The sequence below is a fragment of the Leuresthes tenuis genome, unplaced genomic scaffold (genome assembly GCF_036924035.1).
Source record: "Leuresthes tenuis unplaced genomic scaffold, fLeuTen1.0.hap1 SCAF_14, whole genome shotgun sequence".
Lineage (NCBI taxonomy): Eukaryota > Metazoa > Chordata > Actinopteri > Atheriniformes > Atherinopsidae > Leuresthes > Leuresthes tenuis.
The window spans coordinates 7,011,381-7,033,675 of record NW_027325368.1 but is presented as its reverse complement, the minus strand read 5'-3'; the positions used below and the strand labels follow the sequence as shown (position 1 = coordinate 7,033,675).

The 22,295-nt window shown below is 40.6% G+C and overlaps 1 protein-coding gene across 2 annotated transcripts; it reads left to right on the top strand.

Annotated features, from left to right (window-relative positions):
- Positions 1-1,493: 1,493 nt before the first annotated feature.
- Positions 1,494-22,089, top strand: nfatc4 (nuclear factor of activated T cells 4). Of its 2 annotated transcripts, none has more exons than XM_072363966.1 (13): positions 1,494-2,210; positions 10,476-10,642; positions 12,422-12,934; positions 13,037-13,212; positions 13,652-13,814; positions 14,076-14,176; positions 15,148-15,249; positions 16,002-16,189; positions 16,355-16,495; positions 17,257-17,312; positions 17,420-17,546; positions 19,047-19,748; positions 21,827-22,089. In XM_072363966.1, exons 1-13 carry the CDS (start codon positions 2,018-2,020, stop codon positions 21,895-21,897), a joined length of 2,700 nt encoding a protein of 899 aa, XP_072220067.1. In that variant the 5' UTR covers positions 1,494-2,017; the 3' UTR covers positions 21,898-22,089. The 2 variants fall into 2 exon arrangements, with proteins under 2 accessions (XP_072220067.1, XP_072220068.1); XM_072363967.1 differs by having other exon boundaries at positions 1,495-2,210; positions 10,509-10,642.
- The last annotated feature ends 206 nt before the right edge of the window (positions 22,090-22,295 follow it).

Genomic DNA, 22,295 nt, shown 5'->3' with positions numbered 1-22,295 from the left:
GATATGGTCTAATGGCTCATAATCAAAGGGCAGAAATGAATGAACAACATGGCGGTGCAGTTTGGGGGTTGTCTCGACTTTTTTGCCGTCCAATCAGAAATCATTTTACAATCCAAACAGGGAGATCTGTGTGTTCTATTTGAAGATCAATCAAGATGTTTAACCGACGCTGACATGTGCTCAGCTGTAGATGATGTAATCCTGTAAACGGTTGATCTAAATATCAAAATAACTGTAAAGGTCAGATGTTCACATAACCTGTTATGTGTGCACTGATTCTGACTATGTTGGTTGTTTCAGTTAGCTCTTGTAAAAGCTCTAACCAAGTTGCTGCACACTGTTAGTTGCATAGATTTTGATGAGCTAAAAGAGTAAATGTTTAGTAATACTGAAGCACTTTGCACAAACTATTCTTGAAATACCTTCAAGAGCAAGGAGTTTCAGGTGTCCGATTTCCAATAGCCAAAAGATGCTGGAAGCTGGAAGGCTGTAAGAAGTTCCAGCCAACATGAGACCACCAAGCAAAACTCCCTGTGGATTTTCTTTTTTTCAAACCAGAAAATAACAGTTTCTCTGATCGTGTTACAGTTGTGTCATTTTGGGATATATTGTAAGGGTTTACCGAATGTTACAGAGAGCCTCAGAAATGTTTGTGTCTGCCTTGTTGGTAGCACTTTTTCCTTTCCCTAACCACACTCAAACATCTTGAGATCAGTCCAGGATTTAAAGCCTGCCCACACAACCCCAAGAGGATGACATGGAGAATGAAACAAGCCCCCAGTTACACACCAGTATAACATACGCCTAACAATTGTGAGAACCAAAGGCAAGCGAGGAAGGAGGACAGAGGGGAGAGATGGGGGAGGAGGAGGAACTGAGGCGGAGAGAGCCAGAGAGAGTGTGTTTATTTAAGTTTTTCGTCTCCTGACTCAGACAGAGAGCAGACTACAGAGGATAATGAGAAACAGATCTTTGGTGGAGAGGAAGAGGAGGGAGGGGAGAAGAGAGCACAGAGAAGTAGGGGGGGGGGGGCAAGAAAAAATGAAGAAGAAAGGGGGAGGAGGAGGGGGGAGAGTGACAGCCAGAAAAGGGGGGGTTATGGCGTTCATTGCCACAGGAAATAGGCCCTCTTATGTTCACTAACTGACAGTTAACATTGCAGCCCTGGTGGCCATGCAGCCGGTCTGCAATGGCAGGCTTCAGACTGCCGTGTGTCCTGCTCATGATTAGAATACCAATCACATCGTTTTCTTGGAAGTTGAAGGTGTGGAACAGGTATCAGAGCGGGAGATGAGAAAGGCATGAGTTTAATTTTTAGGGCAGAAAAAAAAGTGGACGCCAATGATGTTGGGATGATGCAAAACGAGATCAGAAAAGCTACATTAGCAGTGTGTATTTACATGTGAAATGAATGTGACTAAAAGAGAAACCTCCAGAGTGAGCCAGGAGGGGGAGAGAAGGGAGGCTGGAGGTTGGGCAGGGGGGATTCATGACTGACACATGTGAGGTCCTATGGGAAATGAGTAACGGACCAACTGGAGCTGGGAAACCCACCCAAAGGCAATTAAGGGTAAAGGACGACAAAAATATTTGATAAACTTTTCTCCCCTCTCTTGTACTTGATCAGGGCAGATGAAAAAGAAGCAGTTATGGGGTTATCGAGGGAACTAGAAGGATAGAAGTGTCTTTCTTTGGGAGACTTGTTTTGTAAAACATTGTGAATTATCCCGAGCGAAGATTTGATTTGGACCGCAAGGCATCAAGTCTGAAAAACTTCAGCAAATAACCAAGCAAGGAGAAGCGATCTGGAGAAAGTTGCTGAACTTACATCTTGCAGGATGGGGACTATTTTTACGCAATGACACGCTGACAGGAAAAAGCCAAAAGTTTGGGAATATCTCGGAGAAAGTTTCCTCTATTTTCGTGGTGCACCAAGGACGTTACAGTCGCTGTGTCCCAAGCCGGAGATAAGATTTGTATCAGTATATCTGAGTCCTGTCGTCGCTGCTGGAGGGCGATGGGGGCCGCGCCGGGCTCGGGCTGGGAGGAAGGCGAGTTCGAGTTCAAGCTGGTGTTTGAGGAGGATCCGCCGCAGCGACAGAGTCAGGGGCCATCCCCAGTGCGCACAGCCGAGCCGGAGAACACCGTAGCCGGGGAGGAAAGTGAGGGCACCCTGCTGCAGCTGGACTCCTCCGGCAGCTGCAATCTGGGTCAGAGTCTTGATAAGATGAAGCAGTCAAGATAAAAGGAAGTCTGAGTGGCCTTGAAAAGTTACTTCTTTAATGCATGGGAACGTTTGCGTGCGCGTGCGTGTGTTCGGGTATTTGCACGTACTGTAATGAGGGCCCGCATCTTCGTGCATGTTCTAATGTGATGTGAGTTTGCGTATGAAATGGCATGTGATGTGTTTGCGTGCCTACTTCCGTGGGTGAATTTTTTCGTTGTGTGTTTGTTCTTAGCGTGGTTTGCATTTGCGTGCATTTGATACTGTATTCTTGTTTGTTGAGTGCTTTTGCGTGTGTGCATGTGTGTTTTTGGGCATGTGTGCGTGCAGCCGCAGACTCAATGTGTTTCTAATCAGCTGTGCGTGTGAGCAAAGTTAACAGCTGCCATCTGGGAAGGAACTTCAACCTCTGTGTACTGAACGCACCAAATAGGCTACACACCTCCCTCCCTCTTTCACTCAGCTTCCACCTCCTTCGTTTTTAACCTCCACTCTCACACAAACACACGCCTCACATCCACGCAGTCGTTTGTTTCCCGCCCACACTGGCTTTCACTTGCATTACCACACCCCGTGCATGAGTATGAGCCACGGTTTGAAAGTCTTCACTTTAGGTTTTGACGTTTCAGAGCATCAAAGGCGTTTGTCATTGCCGATACTCAAATGTATGTCTCCAGCTTATAAATGTATTCATATGACATTTAAGTTTCAATGTTGCCACCACTGGTTCCAGATGACCAATATGTAGCCTGAAAGTGCTCAATTTCAAGTTTTATTTACCCCATTTGTGTTTCTAGGTACAAATGCCTCAGTTCAGCATGTATTCTAATAAGGAGCACCAAAGTTAGAATCTATGTGTTCATTTGGATGTAATGTAGGAGAGTCCAGGGGGTAACGCACAGGCTGCTTGAAACAGAAGACATGTCTACACTACAGTACGATACACGTGCACTACCTGATGATAGCATTGACATACTTTGATAAGGACAAGACTATAATATTAAGTATGATATAAGAGCTCAAGAGTGATCCTACAGTAAAACCAAAAGGTAGCATTCTTACCTTAGCATCATTGTGTTTGTTCTTAACTTCTGCTCATGTGAAATAGTCCTACCTTTACAACACTAACTGCGAGACATATGGAGCCAGTGCATACTAAGATTCATAACTCTGACTCACTCCTCACAGGAGGAATTTATTGTGTATCGATTGCCTCCAGTCTTTCCCAATGTGAGATAAAAGTAATGGTGGTAAAACTCAGTTGGCACAAGAATGTGACCTACAACCCCAGTTCCAAAAATGTTGGGACTCTGGGTAATATCTCAAAGGAAAGAGAATGCCATGATTGAGAAATCTCACAAACCAGTGTTTCATTCATGAAAGAACATAAAATGGCATATCAAATGTTGAAAGTGAGACAGTTTACTGTTTTCATGAAAAGTATTAGCTCCTCTTGAATCTGATGGCTTCAACACATGTGTAAAAGTTGGGATAAGGCCATGTTTACCACAGTGTAGCATCCTCTCCTCTTTTAAACGACTCATGACTTGTATGGCTTATTAGATTAACATCGGCTTTGGTTATTTAGATATGCTATTTAAAAAACTCAAAATAGTTTTGATTTTACAGGACCAGAGAAAAGAAAATTCACTTGTATTCTGCCATTTTTGTTTACATTGCAGTGCATTACGGGTAGTGGTGACGTAAAGTGAGAGCCACTTTGGAAGAGCTCCAGTCTCTGCACATTACAGCAGGATAAATGTGACTTCTGTTCAGCCTTTTTAGTTTGAAACCAAATGCAGTAAAAGAGGTGACGACAAGACTGAATTAATTACTGGAAATGTACACCGAGATGAAGAAGATCAGAGAGGCGAGAGTGGAGCAAAGTCTGTGGTGTTTGTGCAACAGCTGTTTTTCAGTGATGACAGAGGCGCTCCAACTTCTGGCATCTGTTGTTCAAGGTAAACATGTTGTTGTGAACCAAGGGGCAGTGACTCCTCTTTCGTTCTCCTGCTTGTGACCCGGAAATTGTTCACTGCAAAATGTTTTGAAGGACTGACAAGTCCTAAAGCGCTCCCAGAGGAGATGGGATCAAGGAGAGAGGAGGCTTGTCAGAGGAGCTATCAGCAAGGATACAACAGTGTATCCTTTGCAAAACTTGTAGGAGGGGACATGGCATGTCAATCCTACAATTTAAAGTGAATATAAAAAAAGATTTATGCATCCGTAACGTCGATAATTGAATGGAGTGTAGAGCAACGACTAAACAATGGTTAGTTGATGCTGTTGTGTCACATGATGCGTTGAAATTATGCTCTGAAGTGACGTCTCATTTAGTTAAACGCCTGTCCTCAACTCCTCTGCTCGCATCTCTGTAAGGAGGGATTAAGACACAAATAGAGGAGTTAAGGGGTGGAATCAAGTGTGAAAACTATGAAATGGACAAAGATACATTCTCTGGTTAGTAGAATGATTCATGGGACTGTTGAATTCAGGTCCAAATAGTTTATTTAACAAAAAAATGGAACAATTATGACTGAAAGTTCTGTGTTAAACAATGACTTACCGTCAGTGTTATAGACAAGGGATTTGGTTAATTTTGCGTATATTGTTGATAATGTCTTTAGGCACCAATAACAGCAACGTGATATGCAGTTGAGAACACTTTTGTGTGCTTAAATTTTTTGCATTGAAGATGTCTTTGATCGGTAATCAAAACCTGGCAGAAACAAATATCATGATGAATGTAATGTGACAGCTAGTTACACCCATGAGGTCTTTTTCGTTAGCACAAGCTGATAAAGATATCAAATTGATCAGAGAAGACATGGTGAGAGCACAATTGCGGGTCTTTAAGAAGCTGTCTTTGGTTAGTCCGCTATTTAGAAAAACTGTGAAGACTTGCTTGAATTCCCTTGTTGCATTTCAACTGGAAACTAAGACCAAAATCAGCACCATGTGGCACTGAATTGATGGCTTTCCTGCAGGCCAGTAAAAGTTTTAGTATCATTAAATTGTTAGCTGCCAGGTTGGGCTATTTTTTATCACCATCCATCCATCCAGTTTTTATACCCGCTTCATTTAATTCAGGGTCGCGGGACGATGGAGCCTGTCTCAGCTGTCATGGGCGAGAGGCGGGGTACACGCTGGACAGGTCGCCAGTCCATCACAGGGCCACACAGAAAAACAGGACAAACAACCATGCACACTCACACTCACTCCTAGGATGTGTTTTTGTACTGTGGGAAGAAGCCAGAGGGCCTCCAGCTGAGATTCAAACCGGAAACCTTTTTGTTGTGAGGTGATGGTGCTAACCACTCCACCATGCTGCCCTACATTATTGTCCAAGTAGAATATTTTGTGCACAGAAAGTACTGGCGGGCACTGTGGTTCAAAATATGTTATAAACTAAGGATTTTGAAAAACATTTAATATTTCACGATGTCTTTAACAACATAGCTTAGTATGAGAGGGTTCCATTAGAGCAAACGAAGGCCTGTAAGTGTTGTTAGTCGGGGTTCCTTCTGACAACAGTTCTTAAACATCTTGGAACTGCTGGACCTTCGGGAGAGGAAGGATTCTAGCTGCTCAGCAGTTCTGGGTCTTCTTTGTCTATATTTTGTGTTTTATGATGCTCCAGTTTTTGTCAACTGGTGAAAGGTCTGGACTGCAGACAGGTCAGTCCATCACTCACTCTTCTACTGTGAAGCCGTGCTGTTGTGATAGATGCCGTATGTGGTTGTGGTCTGTTGTTATGCAAGGCCTTTCCTGAACAAGACGTCATCTGGATGGGAGCTCTAAAATCTGTCAGTATTGATAGTGCCTTTCCAGATGTGCATCAGTTCCATAGGCATTAATGGACCTCCATACCATCAGAGATGCTTTTGAACTGAGTACTGAAACCAAGCCAGAAGCTCCCTCTCATTTTTAGTCTGGGGGATGTGGTGTCCATGATTTTTCTAAAAGAATTTTTTGAATTTGTTTTGTCTGACCACAGAACAGTTTTTCACTTTGCTTCAGTTCATTTTGAATAAGCTTTGGTGCAGAAAAGAAGGCAATGTTTCTGGATCATATTCACATATGGTTTCTACTTTGCATGTTAGAGCTTTAAGCTGCATTTGTGGATGGAACGGTGAGCTGTGTTCACAAACAGTGATTTCTGAAAGTGTTCCTGAGCCCACGCAGTGATTGAATGACAGAATCAGGTCTGTTTTGAATGCAGGGCTGCTTGAGGGTCCGAAGATCACAGGCATCCAATATAGATTTTCAGCCGTGTCCTCTACTGACAGAGATGTCTCAAGATTCTCTGAATCTTTTCGATGACATTATAGACTATAGATTATGGAATATTCAAAGCAGTATTTTGTAGAACCTCTGCTCAGCTTTACCTCTGAGAGACTCTGCCTCTTTAATATCTTCTTTTTATGTCCTATCATGTTACTAACCTGTTGCCAATTAACATAATGATTTGCAACATATTCTTCCAGCTGTTTCTTTTTAGTGTTGTTTACTCTTCCAACCTTTTGTTGCCCTGTCCCAACTTTTTTGACGACGATCAGATTCAAGAACAGCTAGCCTGTTTCAAGAAATAGTAAAAATTCAAAATTTGACATAGTTTGTACATTCTGTTGTGATTTAAGACAGATCCATAGATTTGATAATGATTATTTTTAAAATAATATCCATGTTTAATGTTTAATCTGTCATGTCATGGCTTGCCTGCCAATTCTATAATGTCAGTATTGGCCCTAAATATGATCTGATGATTGGAGAACCTACTGGAAATAGAGAAAAATTTTAAAAGTTGATGTAGAAAAAAAGTCTATTTGGAACCTATTTGGTGGACCAATCTAAATGTAAGGTTTAAACACTTCGAATGGAATTCTCTGAAGTATTTTGGTCTGCTAGATGCTGGAGGAAGCTTCCCAAATAACAGCAAAAACAAAACAAAGAAAAAGCAACTGACTCAAACATCTAAAAGATTTGAAGTTCCTAAGTTTCACTCTTTGTATTTCTTTGAACACAAGACAGGATAAAATGTGAAGGTATTTTAGACCTGAAAATGAAGTTTTCCAAAACAACTCATTGCACTTAATTACTTTTAAGTAAAGCAATTGTTGGCACAACTCTACCCTTCACCAAATTCATACACTGTATTGTTTCGTAAATAGATAAGGATCTTTTATTTACTTTATTCAAGCATGTCATGGATCTGTCAAGAATATCATGTGACCATTCCTGGGGCAACAGTTGGGGTGCAAACATTACTTTTATTGTAGGTCAGTTCAGGACATTTTTTAGACTCCAGATTAGCTTTTTACTGTGTTCAATAAGTGTTTGGTAAGCATTCAGGTCTCATAAACTCTGCACACACACACATCTAAATCACTGTTTTGAGTAAAAAAATCCCATACAACCCATACAAGAGTTGCCTCAACACTGCAGCTTTAATCACTTGGAAATATTTCTTTTGCCAGGAAACATTTCAAGAGATTTTTCACCCCAAGTCTTAATTTGTTGGCAGTTTCTCTTGTGTCCTCGTTGCCCAAAAATTGCCTGCATGGCTCGCTGCCACCGCAGAGCAACAATGATCAGATGGAGCCTCGCTCATTACAGAGTAACTACTGTTTGGCTTCATGTGGAAGCTGTCCGCACAGTGCAGGGGATTCATACTGGCTGAAGATTTGTGTCCTCTTTTGCGTGGTTGCAAAATACAAAGACGTTTTTGATGATTGCCTGCTTGAGAATGTTTTGGTACTGTCAAGACGAGCAGCGCAGAGCATGATTCTTAATGGAAGAGCAGTCTGATCACCATGATTTGGTTAGAATTCTATTTCACATTTTATTGCTTACTAGAAGTAAAGTTAAAACGACATGTGGTTCAGCAATCATGGAATACATGAAACAATTATTATAGTTTCCTTTTTTTTTCCCCCTCGTATTGCATTTTTCCAGGTGTCAACTGTATAATATTGAAAGTTTTTCCTACCAAAATCTTTTTTGCACTGCTGCTCAGTTGACCGATATATTAAATATGGTGATAGTGGATTGTTTTATTCACAGGATTTGATAGCATTTTAGTCTTTATGCTATGCTATGCTAGGCTAAGCTAGGCAAAGCTAAGCAGCTGCTAGCTATAGCTTTATTAAATGTTAGTTTAGCTTAGTAATAATACCAGAAAACCAACAGCCTGGCAGTACTCACTTCTACAATCAGTTGTTTTAACACATTAATTTGAGTGCATATTCAAAATATGTTTATTGATAAACTTAAAATGTGCTGGTTTTCATTTTTATGCTAAGCTAATTGGTTAATCCATATTTTCTGAAATTGGGTTGGTGCTATGACTTGGTAAAAGGTTCAGAAAGACCAAGCTTAACATGAACTTTTTAATGTTGCTGTCTCAGTATCACAAGTTATTCATTTTGCCATTTTGTAAAAACAAAGCACATTTTGTCATGATAAGAGGTTAATTTATTTCATTATCAGAGTATTAATTTCAGCAGATGCAGGCTGGAGCAGATATATGGGATTTGGTCAACTACTTGTTTTGAGCTTGAAATAATATTGTCTGCAATATAGTAATATAGTTATATAGTTTGCAGTAAACAAAACTAGATATTGTTTCTTTTAGGTGGAAGTCTTGGACCTCCACATTTCCTCATTTTTATTTGCAGTTTTTTATAAACCTGTTATATTGGTCACCCTTTACATCTGTTTGTGATTCCACAATGAAAAGTATCAAAAAGTTTGTGTTTTATTATTCTTACTCTATCTGAATCACAGACTGTATAAAAAATCTTATAACCCCATTTCCATCTTGAAACTGCTTACCTAACTTAACATTGTTTGACTTATTTAAGGTCATTCAGTTTCTGTTTACCCCTACAAGTAGGGAGCACTATGGGGCCAAGGTTTCTGGTAGAGACACAGCAGTTATATTAAGAAATTGTCTATGCAAAAGCCTCATAAAGAGTTGATTGTTTGAATACTGCAAGAACAGCTTTTTCTTCACACAAAAAAATGCAAAATCTAAAAGTTATAGTATTATGAGGCCTGAGTTGTGAAAAAGCAGAATGGAGTGGTATACCACAATAAGTTTCACTGCGGTCTGGCATTTGCCCGTGTGGTCATTGGCAATAACGTTCAAATGGGCTGAAAACAATTTTTATAACAAGATATTGTCACCAACTTTATTAAATGAAAGGTAAAACTGAATGGATACATACTGTAGCTACAACATGCATCGTAACCCATAACTTGATGATAAAGTCACGCTATGAATGGACTGACTCGTAAAAAAACCCCTCTTTTGTCCAAATCAGATAGACTAAAGCCTTTTTAATTCCATGTCAAGTCAAGTAATTTGTTTAGCACACTTCATGTACAAAGCAATTCAAAGTGCTTTACATAAAATAAAAGTTCATCATAGTAACATGTTACTAATGTAATGATACACTTAATACCTGATCAATACAAAATACAAACTTTGACGCACATTGTCAAATTTGAATATTAAGATTTTTATTCCCTAACTTCTTGGTTAGTTGTGAATCCTCCACAACAGTCATACCAGCAATGAAAGTTCACACAGGGTGTGATCTAATGAACCGCACTCTTAATTCTCCATTACAAGCTTTGTTTTAATTAAATTACAGATTAATTTACAAATTTAAAGACAAGATAAAGTGAACTTTTATCACGCTAAAATTAGCTGTGTTATCTTAATAACAAAGTAATCAACTCCTGATCACGAGATAACAACACTGAAATAAATGATTGCAGCCACAACTGTACTTGGCTTCTCTAGAAAAGTTCTGTGTGAGTTTTCCATTTGGCAACAATTATTGTAGGCTAAATCATGGGAAACTAATGTGTAATGAACAATAAAGGCATGTTGATGTTAAGAATCACTTCACCACAAATTTTGTTAAAAATATTTTGATTGCCATTTAATGAGTCTTTCGCATGCCATCTGTGAAAATAACTGGAAGGCTCTTAGAGCTGTCATTGTTTGGTTATGAAAAAAAGAAGAATAAAAATCACATGACCCCCCCAAAGCCTACAACATATGATATAAAAAGAAAGTATTTTATACAAAAGAGTGGAAAGCTATTTTATTGACTTCTGAACTCTTAACTCCTAGCTCTGATCTTTTATTTAGCATAATTTGATTATAAGCGTAATAATGCAAAACAAACAGCTTTACAACACATTCAACTTGATCTTTTTTTTTTTCTTTTATTTCCAGTTACAGATAACCACCTGGCTTCCTCTCATGCAGGACACTCAATCAGCATTCCCAGCTCGCCACTCTCATCCAATCAACGGGCTGGGATGCATTCCCCGCCTCCTCGACGGGCCCCCATCAGAGAGTTCAGTGGGACTTATGAGAGCCTCCCAGCGCGCTCTGTCCAGGTGAGACTATACAAGGTTGTGTTTCTTACAACCCACAGTTTGGATCACAACAAATCAAATCCCTGTGGGAGATATAAAAGAGTTACAGCTGATATTGTCATATTTCTACAGCTTACAACTTACAACTGGTGATAAACTACAGAGAATTATCACCTAAGTCAGGTGCTGTTCTTTGGCTGTTATTTGGCTGTTTGTGCTGCAGCCTTATACTTGTTGGCCTTTAAGCTGGAAGAAGAAGAAGACGCTTTCCCAGAGATTTCTTCCATTTTATCCAGGATTATTTTTTCCATATCTGAACTGAGAATATAGAACTAGAGATTGTTGTGTGATGTACAAACTTCAGAGCTCTTTTTGGTAAAAATTTTGGCAAACTATTTAAATATAACATGAGGAAGCTCTACAATTGCACTATAAACAAATTACTAAGCACTAGACAGACAGTTAGGGTCAGTTTGGGCTTTTTTTGTCCAAGTCTCTGTAATTTTGATTCTAAGTGGATGCCCCTGCATCCCCAAGCATACCCTCAAGCAGCAAATAATTCATGTCCATGCAGATTTTGGGATAAAATGTCATGATCTGAGTTTTTGTGTTTAGATTTTCCCTATGTTCTGGGTTTTCCTTGGTGGTCTTTAATTACCTGCTGTTTTGTTTTATTTAGTGTCCCCTGTCTGCGTCTATTCTGTTGAGTTTTACCTCCACTCCTTGTCACACCTGGGTTGCTTTGCTGATTGCCTCACCTGCCACTTCATTTGTCATTAGTTCCCTCTACATGTAGGCTCTCAGTGGTGCCTTTGTTAAATAATTTTATGTTGCTTTATCTGTGTTGGATAATCTCTGCTTATTTTCAGTCGCTGTTATACTCTTCTCTCCATAGTCCTACATTCTGGTCAGCCTTTTGCCCTTCCTAACAAGAAGAATTGATCGGATTCTTTTTCTGAAGGAAATATGTGACCCATTTGGCACAAGTCGAATGTTTTTTCACTTTTGAGATGACATGATGACATGCATATTCTTGCAATATCTGCCAACACAGATATATTTTATCAGAAGAGTTTATAAATTCTTCCATCCATGCTCTATACCCGTTTCATCCTACTGGAGTGTCAGTGGTCCGGACCATCACAGGGCTACAATATAAAAACATGATCCTGACATGACCTAGATGCTTGTGAATGGAAACATACTGCCTCAACAGTAGTATAAACAGAACTGTTCGTTCATCTGCTGTTCGAGGTGTTCGAGGTCCACATCAGAGCATGCCATGGATGAGGAAACCTTTATCTGGCCTTCAAAGACTATCTGGCCAGTACTGAGGAGCTGTAAGGTTATTTCAGGATGAACACTGTACTTTTGTTTTAGTAAAACCTGTGGTTTCAGTTAATGCAGGCAGAGTATGAAAATCAATTTGCATGGACTTAAAGCTTATTTCAGCTTTATAACTCATACAGTAAATATTTCAGTGGTTTGGCAGTTTCCATCTTATTGTGTATTCATCTGCTACTGAATCATGTAACTGTCATAAGTTATGTTTTTATAAATAAAACCTAGATAGCCAGAATTTTTTTTAAAACACTTTTTTACAGTTTTACTGCTGTGCAGCGGTTCAATGACTAAATGTAAAGGAGACTTAATGCTCTCTGTGTTTAAAAAAAAGTTGAGGGAACCGATTGTTTTGTAAATCTTCTTAATGAACTGCCTTTTAAATATGTACCGTATGTTTTTTTGTTTTTTTTGTCAGAAAGATAAAGTATTAATAGCTTCTACTCACCTTTGCTCCAGGTTTCAGAATCTCGTGTGGTCGAGTGCCCCAGCATCCAGATAACTACCATCTCACCTGAAGATGACCCAGCACCCATCATTTCCAGCTACTGGGACATGAGCAGCAGCAGTGGGTGGGACAGAGAGCGCCTCTACCTCCCCCTGCTGGACCCTTTTTCCTACCGTGACAGATGCCCAGGCTCCCTCAGCCCCAGCCCTGCCTCCAGCCCGTCCTCTCGTGGTTGGCTGAGCCCCGCCTCCAGCTGCGACTCCCTGCTGGTGGAAGAGGAGGAGCTCAATGACGCCACCATCAATTTCGGTTTCTCGCCATCCTCGAGACCTACTTCACCTGGGGGTAAAAAGCGTAGAAATTCCCCGCTGGCCTCTCCCTGTACTTCACGGAGAGGCAGCTACTCAGACGAATTGCATGGGTGCAACCTGGAAGGTGGAGAGTCCACCCCACAGTCACAAGCTCCGCCCAGCAGCTGTGAGCTCAGCATCCCACAGAAAACCAGAAAAACATCTTTGGAACAGGTAGAGAGAGTAGCTCGTTTTGTGGTGTTGCCAGATGTTGTTGCTCCAAATGAGAGATTACAGAAATATTAAACAGATATTTGGGATCATATTGTGTTCCAGTTGTCTCCCAGGGAGGTGGATCCGGAGCAGGCTCCAGGCCACAGCTCCCCCTGCCCACTCCCAGAGACCCAACAGACCAGGAGAGAGCTCCCCTCTCAGGGCATGGACTACCTCTCTGTGCCTCCTGCTCTGGCCTGGGGCAGAACCAGAGGCAGTGCCCACAGCCCTCTGTTCAGGCAAGAACACACAACAATAAGATTGAAGGGAGAGCGCGTAAGCTGTGTTCATGATGTGTTTATTCAAATAGAAAAATAACACACATTGCATTGCAAGAATTTAAGAGTTTTTAATTGCACTTTTAAGTGCAATAAAATGTTACACCTTTTAAAGTGAAAACTCAGGCAAAAGTGGAGGCCTCGCTGAGGAGAACAGTCAGCTGTTGGCCCAGATTCATATTTACAATTTACGTGTTAATGAACAGATGTTCATGCTGATGACTAAAGCCTCAAAGTAAAATTTTCACTGACTGATGCACATCTGTTTTGCCTCTGCCATGTTTTACTAGATGTAAATCTCCTTACTCAATACTAATTTATAGGCATCTTGTGTGCTCCCTTCTCAGTGCTGTTGTACATGTTCACTGCAGTTAAACTGCTCTGATCGAACTCCTTTCAGGACTAACGCCCTGCCTCCACTCGACTGGCCGCTGCCGTCCCAGTTTGAACAGTACGAGCTGCGTATCGAGGTGCAGCCTCGCCCGCACCACCGCGCCCACTATGAGACGGAGGGCAGCAGAGGAGCCGTTAAAGCTGCGCCTACAGGGCATCCTGTCGTGAAGGTAAGACCCAGACCTGCAGAGTGATGACAGATGTTTTAGTGATAACACAGATTTGACAGAATAATGTTAAATAAAGCTGTATCTGTAGTGATGTTATTTTAGCATCTATTGGAATTTATACAAATTGCAGTTTCATTTTAAACACAAGTTTTACTGTGACTACGTTCATGTGATGCTGAAACAAAGTCACATGTTGGGTGTCATTGCTGATGGCCTCCTCACAGTTTGATTTCATCGCTCACACTGTGTCTCTCTGTGCAGCTGTGTGGATACACAGAGAGGAAGCCGCTGTCTCTGCAGGTTTTCGTGGGAACAGCTGACGACCGATCCATTCGGCCACATCCCTTCTATCAGATACACAGGTACTGACCTCCAGAGTCTTCTTCCCAGAAGCAAACTACGCATCATTTTTATTGTGTGTTAATCTTCAACGCTTATGGCGCACATCATCAGACTGCTGTATCTTTAAGCATTGTGTAACGGACCCCCTGCTGCTTCAACTGTTGCTTCAGGAGATTTCGCTCTAATTATTCTTGGTGTAACTTGCTCTGGATGAGACCATTACCTCTCTGCAAAAAAAATATCTACTACTTCTTTACCAACATGTACACCTTCTGAACTCCGAAGAGAAGAAGAGCATGTCTGCCTTAATTAATACTCCTATTCTGTTAACTTTTTGGAACATCTATGATATTTTTTGTGTAAATCATGATTAGTTGATATTCCAGTGACCAAATGATGTGTTTTTGTACCATAAATGGGTTAGGTAAAAAGACCAAGAGACTTATGCAAGAGAGGCATAAGTCCGACACTGACAGCAAACAGCGCATAAAAGACACAGAACAAGAGCAACAGTATTATACTATTCACCAAATATTAAAAGAGGATTTATGAAGCACCTGGGACACTCAATCAATTAATAGAAGAATCCAATCACATATGTTGCCTTTTATGTAGAATCACTAATACAGGCAATAGATATGAAACCCTAACTCAATATGAAGATATACATGAGAAGTCTCATAGGTCCAAGCTAAACAATCAGCACATTTCTTACAGGCAAACGGAACAGTTACTGGTTCCAGTTTGCCTGAAAACGAGAGAAATAAAATAAAAGTAAATTACCAACTGTTTCACACCAGTTAAATTCTAAAGCACAAGTAAACATAAACCAGACCTCTGCACAACCTCGAGGGAAGGCGCTGCATTATTGTTTTTCTTATGGAAATCCCTGCTTTGGTGGGGAATGGGAGAACAGATGTTTACACAGAGGGTGGATTTCAACATGAAAACCCTGAATAGTTGGGCTGTTAAGATATTTCTCCTCCTGCAGGGTGACAGGAAAGATGGTCGGGACTGCCAGCCATGAGAGCGTCCAGGCGGGGACCAAACTGCTGGACATCCCCCTCAACCCAGAGAACAACATGACTGCTCTGTGAGTCGGAGAGAGATGAGTAAAACTTTGTTCGGCATGTCTGAAGGAACAGGATCTATCAGAACATTTGTGCTCCTGATCTACAGCAGAGTGAAACATTTACAGATCAATGTTGGGTTGATTTATTTGATCCTTTATATGTCACTTCACCCTTTCACTGACTTGATAGTACTTTTTACTCCACTATGATTGTCAATTTGACTCGATAAATCACCTGTTCTGTTACACAATAAGATTTTATATTGTAACCATTTATGTTCAGTTAATAAAACACAAGTCTTATTTAAGTGCACATAAACTAATAACCAGGTAGTGCTTGAAATATTTAGAGCTTCTTAGAATTTAATATGATTTTATTGTCTTATATATTTATTATCCTAAAATTTCTTGTTACAAGCTAAAAACTCACTTTATTCAGTCACTTTTGAAAGGAGGCCTATTCTGCATTAGTGAGTTTTCTGAATAGTCTGAGGTGAGTTAATTAACGAATGAGTATTTCAATATGACTATTTGTACTTAGACGAAATAACGGTTTTCAATACTTGCTCCATCACTATTAGTTTATCAGTCCAAATGTGACCAGATTAAGTACAGCAAGAGCCAGTAAAAGCTTCCCAACTCCCTCCAACCATTCAGCTGCACACACTCTGGTGCATAACCCTGAAAACGTGAGGCAGGTTGCCGTAGAAACATTCTGAGCCAAACCTTCATAACAGGAATTCAAGGAATAAAAGAAATCCTGTGTTTCACAGCATCGATTGCGCTGGGATTCTGAAACTGAGAAACTCAGACATTGAGCTGAGGAAGGGTGAAACAGACGTCGGGAGGAAAAACACTCGTGTTCGTCTGGTATTTCGTACCCACCTCTCTCTGGCGCCCCCTGCGGCGCCCCCTGGACGGGTCTTGGCTCTTCAGGTCGCCTCTTTGCCCATCGAATGCTGTGAGTGACCATTTTATTCATAAAAGGCTCATCAGAGCATGGTAACGGGGCTTTTTAAACATATTAAATTTGCATTGTTAATTTTGAAGATTCTGACCACACTGGATTTAAATTGGTGTTACACTCCTCTGTGCCATGTGTTTACGTTTATTTTCTCTGCCTCAGCCCAGCGTTCAGCTCAGGAGCTGCCCGTCATCGAGTCTGTCAGTCTCACATCCTGCTCTGTGGAGGGAGGGGAGGAGCTACTGCTGAGCGGTACCAACTACCTGCCAATCTCCAGAGTCCTTTTCATGGAGAGAGGAACAGGTAAATGTCCAGAGCTGCCTCTCTGATGTGATCATAATTACAGAAAACAGGGATGGTAATGAAGTTATTCAGGTCAGATATAATCATGTTCAGCTGGGAGTAGTTGAGTAGGTCAGTGTGTCCAAAATGTTGTAACATATAATGCAAACAGACACCTGCAACATTAAGTTTTCCACTCGCTTGTCCTGGCAGCTCTTTACTCTAAAGTCTGAAAAATATCTGAGTGAGTTCATGTTTAATTCTGCAGAGAATTCAACAGAAGTGTGTTTGCTGTGTTCAGTTCTTTTCTGCTCGTCTTCTGTTTGATAAAAGTGCAAAACTCAGCAACAGCAGCATTGTGGGGGTGCTTTTTATGCGGCGGTATTATGGAAATTCTTCTAAAGGTGTAATAACTGGACATGGCTTTATGGAAATTAGACTTAATTAGTTATTTTTTCATTTATTTTCAATGAAAGTTTAATCTTTAATATGATTTCAGATTGATTGCATCATTTCTAGTTTAAACGCTGATAAATGCATAAAACAGTGTTAACTCAAACTCTCTGAGAGCAGGAACAGGAAGAAGAGAAGCTGTTAAATCTGAGGAAAAAGCAAATGTCTTTATGGTTAAAAATCTATTTTTTGTCATCATTGTAAAACCTTTTTATGTTCTCATTGTAAGCTAAAATACGCACAGTTATCTGAGAGCTATGAAAACTTAAGGCTGCACCTGTGTTGTGTCGCACCTGTCCTTAATTCTGCCTCATGCTCTCGTGTATCAGATGGTAAATTACAGTGGGAAGAGGAGGCTCATGTAGACCGTGACAACAGCAACGAGGTAATTTATTTTGAGACCCTCTCATTCAGTAGATAAATGTGTTCATGCTTCACCCTGTAACACCCTGTATCTTTTTCTATTTTATTATTATTATTTGGTGCCTCTAGTGTTTGTTGTGTGTGAGGGTTCCAGCCTACAGCGACCTCTCCATCAGTCGGCCAGTATCCGTCAGCCTGTATGTCTCTAACGGGAAGAGAAAACGAAGCAGCACTCAGTGCTTCAAGTACCTGCCCGGTGAGTGCCTACTTGCGGTTTGTTGGCCTCCGTTGTTCCGCTGTTATTCAGTTTCGTTGCTCTGAAATAAAGTTCAAGTGACCAGTTACGACCATCACATGTAAAACATTCGGTGTCACTGACTGCGAACAGTTTCTGTATGTGTAGCTGCTGTTTGTATGTAATAATTAATCGATTATCATCTCTTTTTTCTTTCTTACAAATACTTATGAATCATATACAAACATTTAGAAGTCGAATGTTATTACATGTTATGAAGAATGTTGTGCAAGATACAGAAAAACACTGAAAAGTTACAACTTTTTCAAACACAGCTGAGTTACTTTACAAATTACTGCACAAGTAAGCAACTTGTCTTGAGGCAAAGTGAGTCTTACATTAGCTGTTGATCTCTGCTTCTCTTACTATTGTGTTTGTCTTAACAACATACGTAGCAATCAGGCAGGTTTTCAAACCATGCAGAGGAATTTTGGGGGTGAACTCAAGTCTCAGGAGTAGCTCCCCTGTTGCAGGCCAGGTCTGATTCCAGCCTGAGCCCCCTGCAGCATGTCATTTCTCCTTCTTTCTCACATTTTACTTAATACGCTTCCCTGTTATGTAAAGACTCAAAAGTCCCATAAAGTATGTTTAAAACAAAATAAACTTTTGGGCGTTTGGAAGGACTGCTTTGTTCAGCAGAACAAACACCAAACATTACTAATCATTCAAAAGGAATGGGTTGTATAAGTGAGTCCAAACTTCAAACTTCAAACTTCAGTCGTTGATGACAGCCATAATGTAAGTGACATTTGATTATGAATACAAAAAAATGGGGTTATAGGCTGCATTTGTGTGCTTTAGTCTGCAAACTTTCATTTAAATTTTTACACAAGAGAAATACAACTTTGAACGAAACCATTTAAACTTCAATATTTATAGTTTAGCTTATGAATTTTAAAAGTTAGCTGGTTAGTAACTATTCAGTTATGACTACCATAATAGGTTGATTTCTTAAAATCGAAATCTTTTTGTTTTCTATTTACAAAGATGCTTGTAAAGACATGCATAGTGGGTGAAATGGACAGATGAAAGGAAAGAAAATGTTCATATGTTCATTATTAAATGATTAGAAACAATTAGAAAAACAAAGCAAAATTAAACTCAAACTAAACAAGATTATCCTAGTGCTCGTTTTCTAAGGAATGTCCTTAAATCACCAAGCAAAATATATCCAAAGTAATGAGAATTTGTTTTGATTTTCTACATTAGCATATCTGCATATCAGATTTGTTGAACTGGAACAAACTAACACATATTTATATTTCCAAAGTTTACATTTGTCCTAATGTTGCTACAGGGCGTTGACTTGCTTCATTATGTCAAAATTATGTAATATCAATTACGATAATTAGCTTCAAGGGTGAATAACATTCACCCCTGAGGCTATGGGCCATTTAACAAAAATGAGAGGATTACATATTTGAACTCCACAATGTGAATTATTTTAATTTCTCCTCTCAGTTATGTTCAAAGAGGAAGATCCCCTGCTGCCCCGGCCTTCTGCACCACCTATGGATGGGGGGACTATATGTCCAGTGGGGGCTCCACCCAGGATGGACAGGGGATTCCAGGTGTCTGATGAGCGAGGCCTCGGATTCCACCTGCCTCCCTACCCCTCCACCTACTCCCCGCCATGCCCAGCCATGAATTACCATGAGGAGTTCTGCTCTAAACCTGACACTGGGGTGGAGGAGCCTGGCGGGTCCAGGGCGGCCCTGTCCGAGCGTCACCCAAGTTTCGAAAACCTTGAGCTGGGTTTCACGGAGCTCCTTCCCCCTCTTTACCCCCGCGGCCCGCAGCCTCCTTCTCCCTCTCCTTCCCCATGGCTGGACTCTCCCTACCTGTCCTCTTCACCCTCCCCTTCCCACTCCTCCTCTCTTAGCCCGTTCCCTACCGGAAGTCCCATCTCAAACTCCCCTCTGCCTCCCATGGCCACCTCGCCATACCCACATTACTCTGCTTATCCTCAGGAGGTGTGTCCCTCGCCTCCATCCAACCCTTATCAGGACATCTGCTCAGCACCTTACTCCCACTACGAGGGCTGGGACCACCAGGGAAGGGTGCTGGGTATAGGACATGGGGGAGAGGGGGATGCCAAGATCCAGGAGTGCCCTCTGGAGTTTACCAGCTCTGCCTCTATGCACCACATTACCTTTGAAGAAGGTAAGATCCACCTGCAAGTCCACCTGTCATGACCGACCTGGGGTTTGTCTCTTAAAAAGCACAGTTTCTTGTTTTGGCTTTTTTGCATAGAGCAGGTTGCTTGTCACAAGATTTGGCAACATCAGCTAGTTCAATGAATCACAGGATTGCTGCAGTAAGAGAAGGACACTCTTTCAGGGCAAAGGAGATACCTGAGTAGGCTGAGTAGTCTATGTTTTGAGGGACATGGGTATAATTAAGACTTTGGATGGGTGCTAACATCACAATTATGTACGGAGACATAATGAGTGATTAATCAGACCATGCTCTGTAACATGTTAAACCGTAATCTGAACATTGTCTCATTAGATTAAAGGTAGCAGGCTGTTGCTGTGCATGTACATATAGTCTCAGATATCAAAGTTTCTCCCAATGGTTGGCCTGCATTTTGCATGGCATCTTTATATAACTATAAAGACCATTTTCTTTTACCATAAGATACCTACGAAAAGGCTCTGTGAGAACACATGCTCTGCTAGGTTACTGTTTCAGTGTCTTTAAAGAAAATGGTCCCTCAAGGATCTCTCTTTTGCTTATGCTCCATCTCAAGTTTCAGAAAATTCGGTATAGTAATTTAAACCCAGTACTTTTGTTAAAGTTTGCTTTAATTTCCTCCTAAGGTAACAGATAGTTGACATTCAGTTGCTGAGAGACAGAGAGAAGTTATGAGGGTAGGAAGGCGGATTTATTAATGTACGTAATGTACGTAATGTCGATTATTTCCATCCAGTCGTGTAAACTGTGATCATTATGTGGATAAATATGAGGACGGGGGGTGAGTATGAGCAGCCAGTGAGAAAACAATATTTAACTTTTCTAAATTTTGAACAAACTTTGATAATAAATTGGTATTCTATATTATATCTAATATGTTTCATGCAACAGACAAAGTGTCTAAACACTTCTTGTAGAATATCTATTGAGCATTTGTAGACCCACATCACAGCTTAGAGCAAGTGTGGTCGAATTCTTGTCCAACCATCTTTCCTTAACCTCATATCATCTTAGAAAAAGCTGATGGGAGGGGATTTTTTTTACTATTCGACCAGACTCTTACTCTTCCAGAATGAAACGGGAAACACCGCCAATACAAGACAGGAGCTTTACAAAAGCTATTAAACACAAGCTTAAAAATGTAAAAGCTTAAAAAAGAGAAGAGCTAAAACAAGCTCAAACAAATCCCAGCACCAAATCCCATAGACCGTGACAAGAAATTATTTTGCAGTTTCCTCATGCTTTTCTATAGCAGAATGTAATTTCTTGTGAATTATCAGATGACAACCAATATTAGCTTGTTCTAGTATCAACTCAGGGTATTCAGCTTATTTTCATTTTTATCAAATATTATTTTTCTGTAATTCTGCAACAAAGTGTTTCCAGCACAATAATTAAAAATTTCCTTGTGATATTTTCTTCATGTTTATCTGAATTTTCTCCTCAGCTACAGTGAAAATTCTGCCTTGCTCTTAATCAGGTCATGATGGCTAAAAGATTTATGTAACAGGATGGAATTCCTCCTGCTTTTCAAATATATTTTTTCCTTTACACAATAAAGGCGGCTGTGGCTCAGTGGTTAAAGTGGGTCGTCCAATACCCGGTTGGCGATGGATTCCCACTCTCACCGCTCAAAAGATTTGTGAACTGACAGCTGGAGGGGTGTCAGTCCACGTCCTTGCCATGGCCGATGTGCCCTTGAGCAAGGCACCGTACCCCCATGCTCCCGGGCGCTGTGATTGGCTGCCCACCGCTCCAGTGTATATAGCATCTGTCTCCATGAGTGTGTGACCCTGTGCATGTGCATATATGTCTTCAGCAGGTGCCAACCTGGATCGGTTAAATACAGAGAAGTAATTTCATGTATTTCCTGTACATGACAAAAAAAATGTAATCTTATATATAGGTTTACAATCTTTAATTCTAGCTGTGCCTGAGCTGAACAAACTGTAGCAGTGATGCTGTGCACAGGACATGGATTGATGCATGAATATGTGGGCTGAAGTGCAAGGATGTGATTTTCTCCTCTTTTGTCCTCTCCACAGTGTCCGAGTTCATTGGGGAAGATATCCAGTCTTACCAGTCAGGCTCACACATGAACAACCAGCCAAACTGAGCTCAGATGACCCCAGTTTGACACTCAGCATCTTTTTTAAAATTCTTTATGCACTTGATATGAAGATGCTTTGCTGCAGTTACATGTAATATTGACAGGGGACGCTGTTGTCATTCTGACCACAGGTAACTGTTTTATAAAGGGAAATTAATGTTTTTAACATGTCTTCAATATAAATTATACAAGAAACTGTGTGGGTGTGGTGTGTCTTTCTGAATGTGTTTTTGTACCTGGAAAAAGAATTATGAGAATAGAGCAACACTGAGTCCAGAGGAGAAGGGCTGAGGGAGAAGAGCTGGTGGAAAATGAAAAGGTTTTATGACTTATTAATCATAGTTTCTGTGATTCCCAATTACGAAATGAGGAAACTTCCAGCGTTTAAACAAAGAGTCTCTATT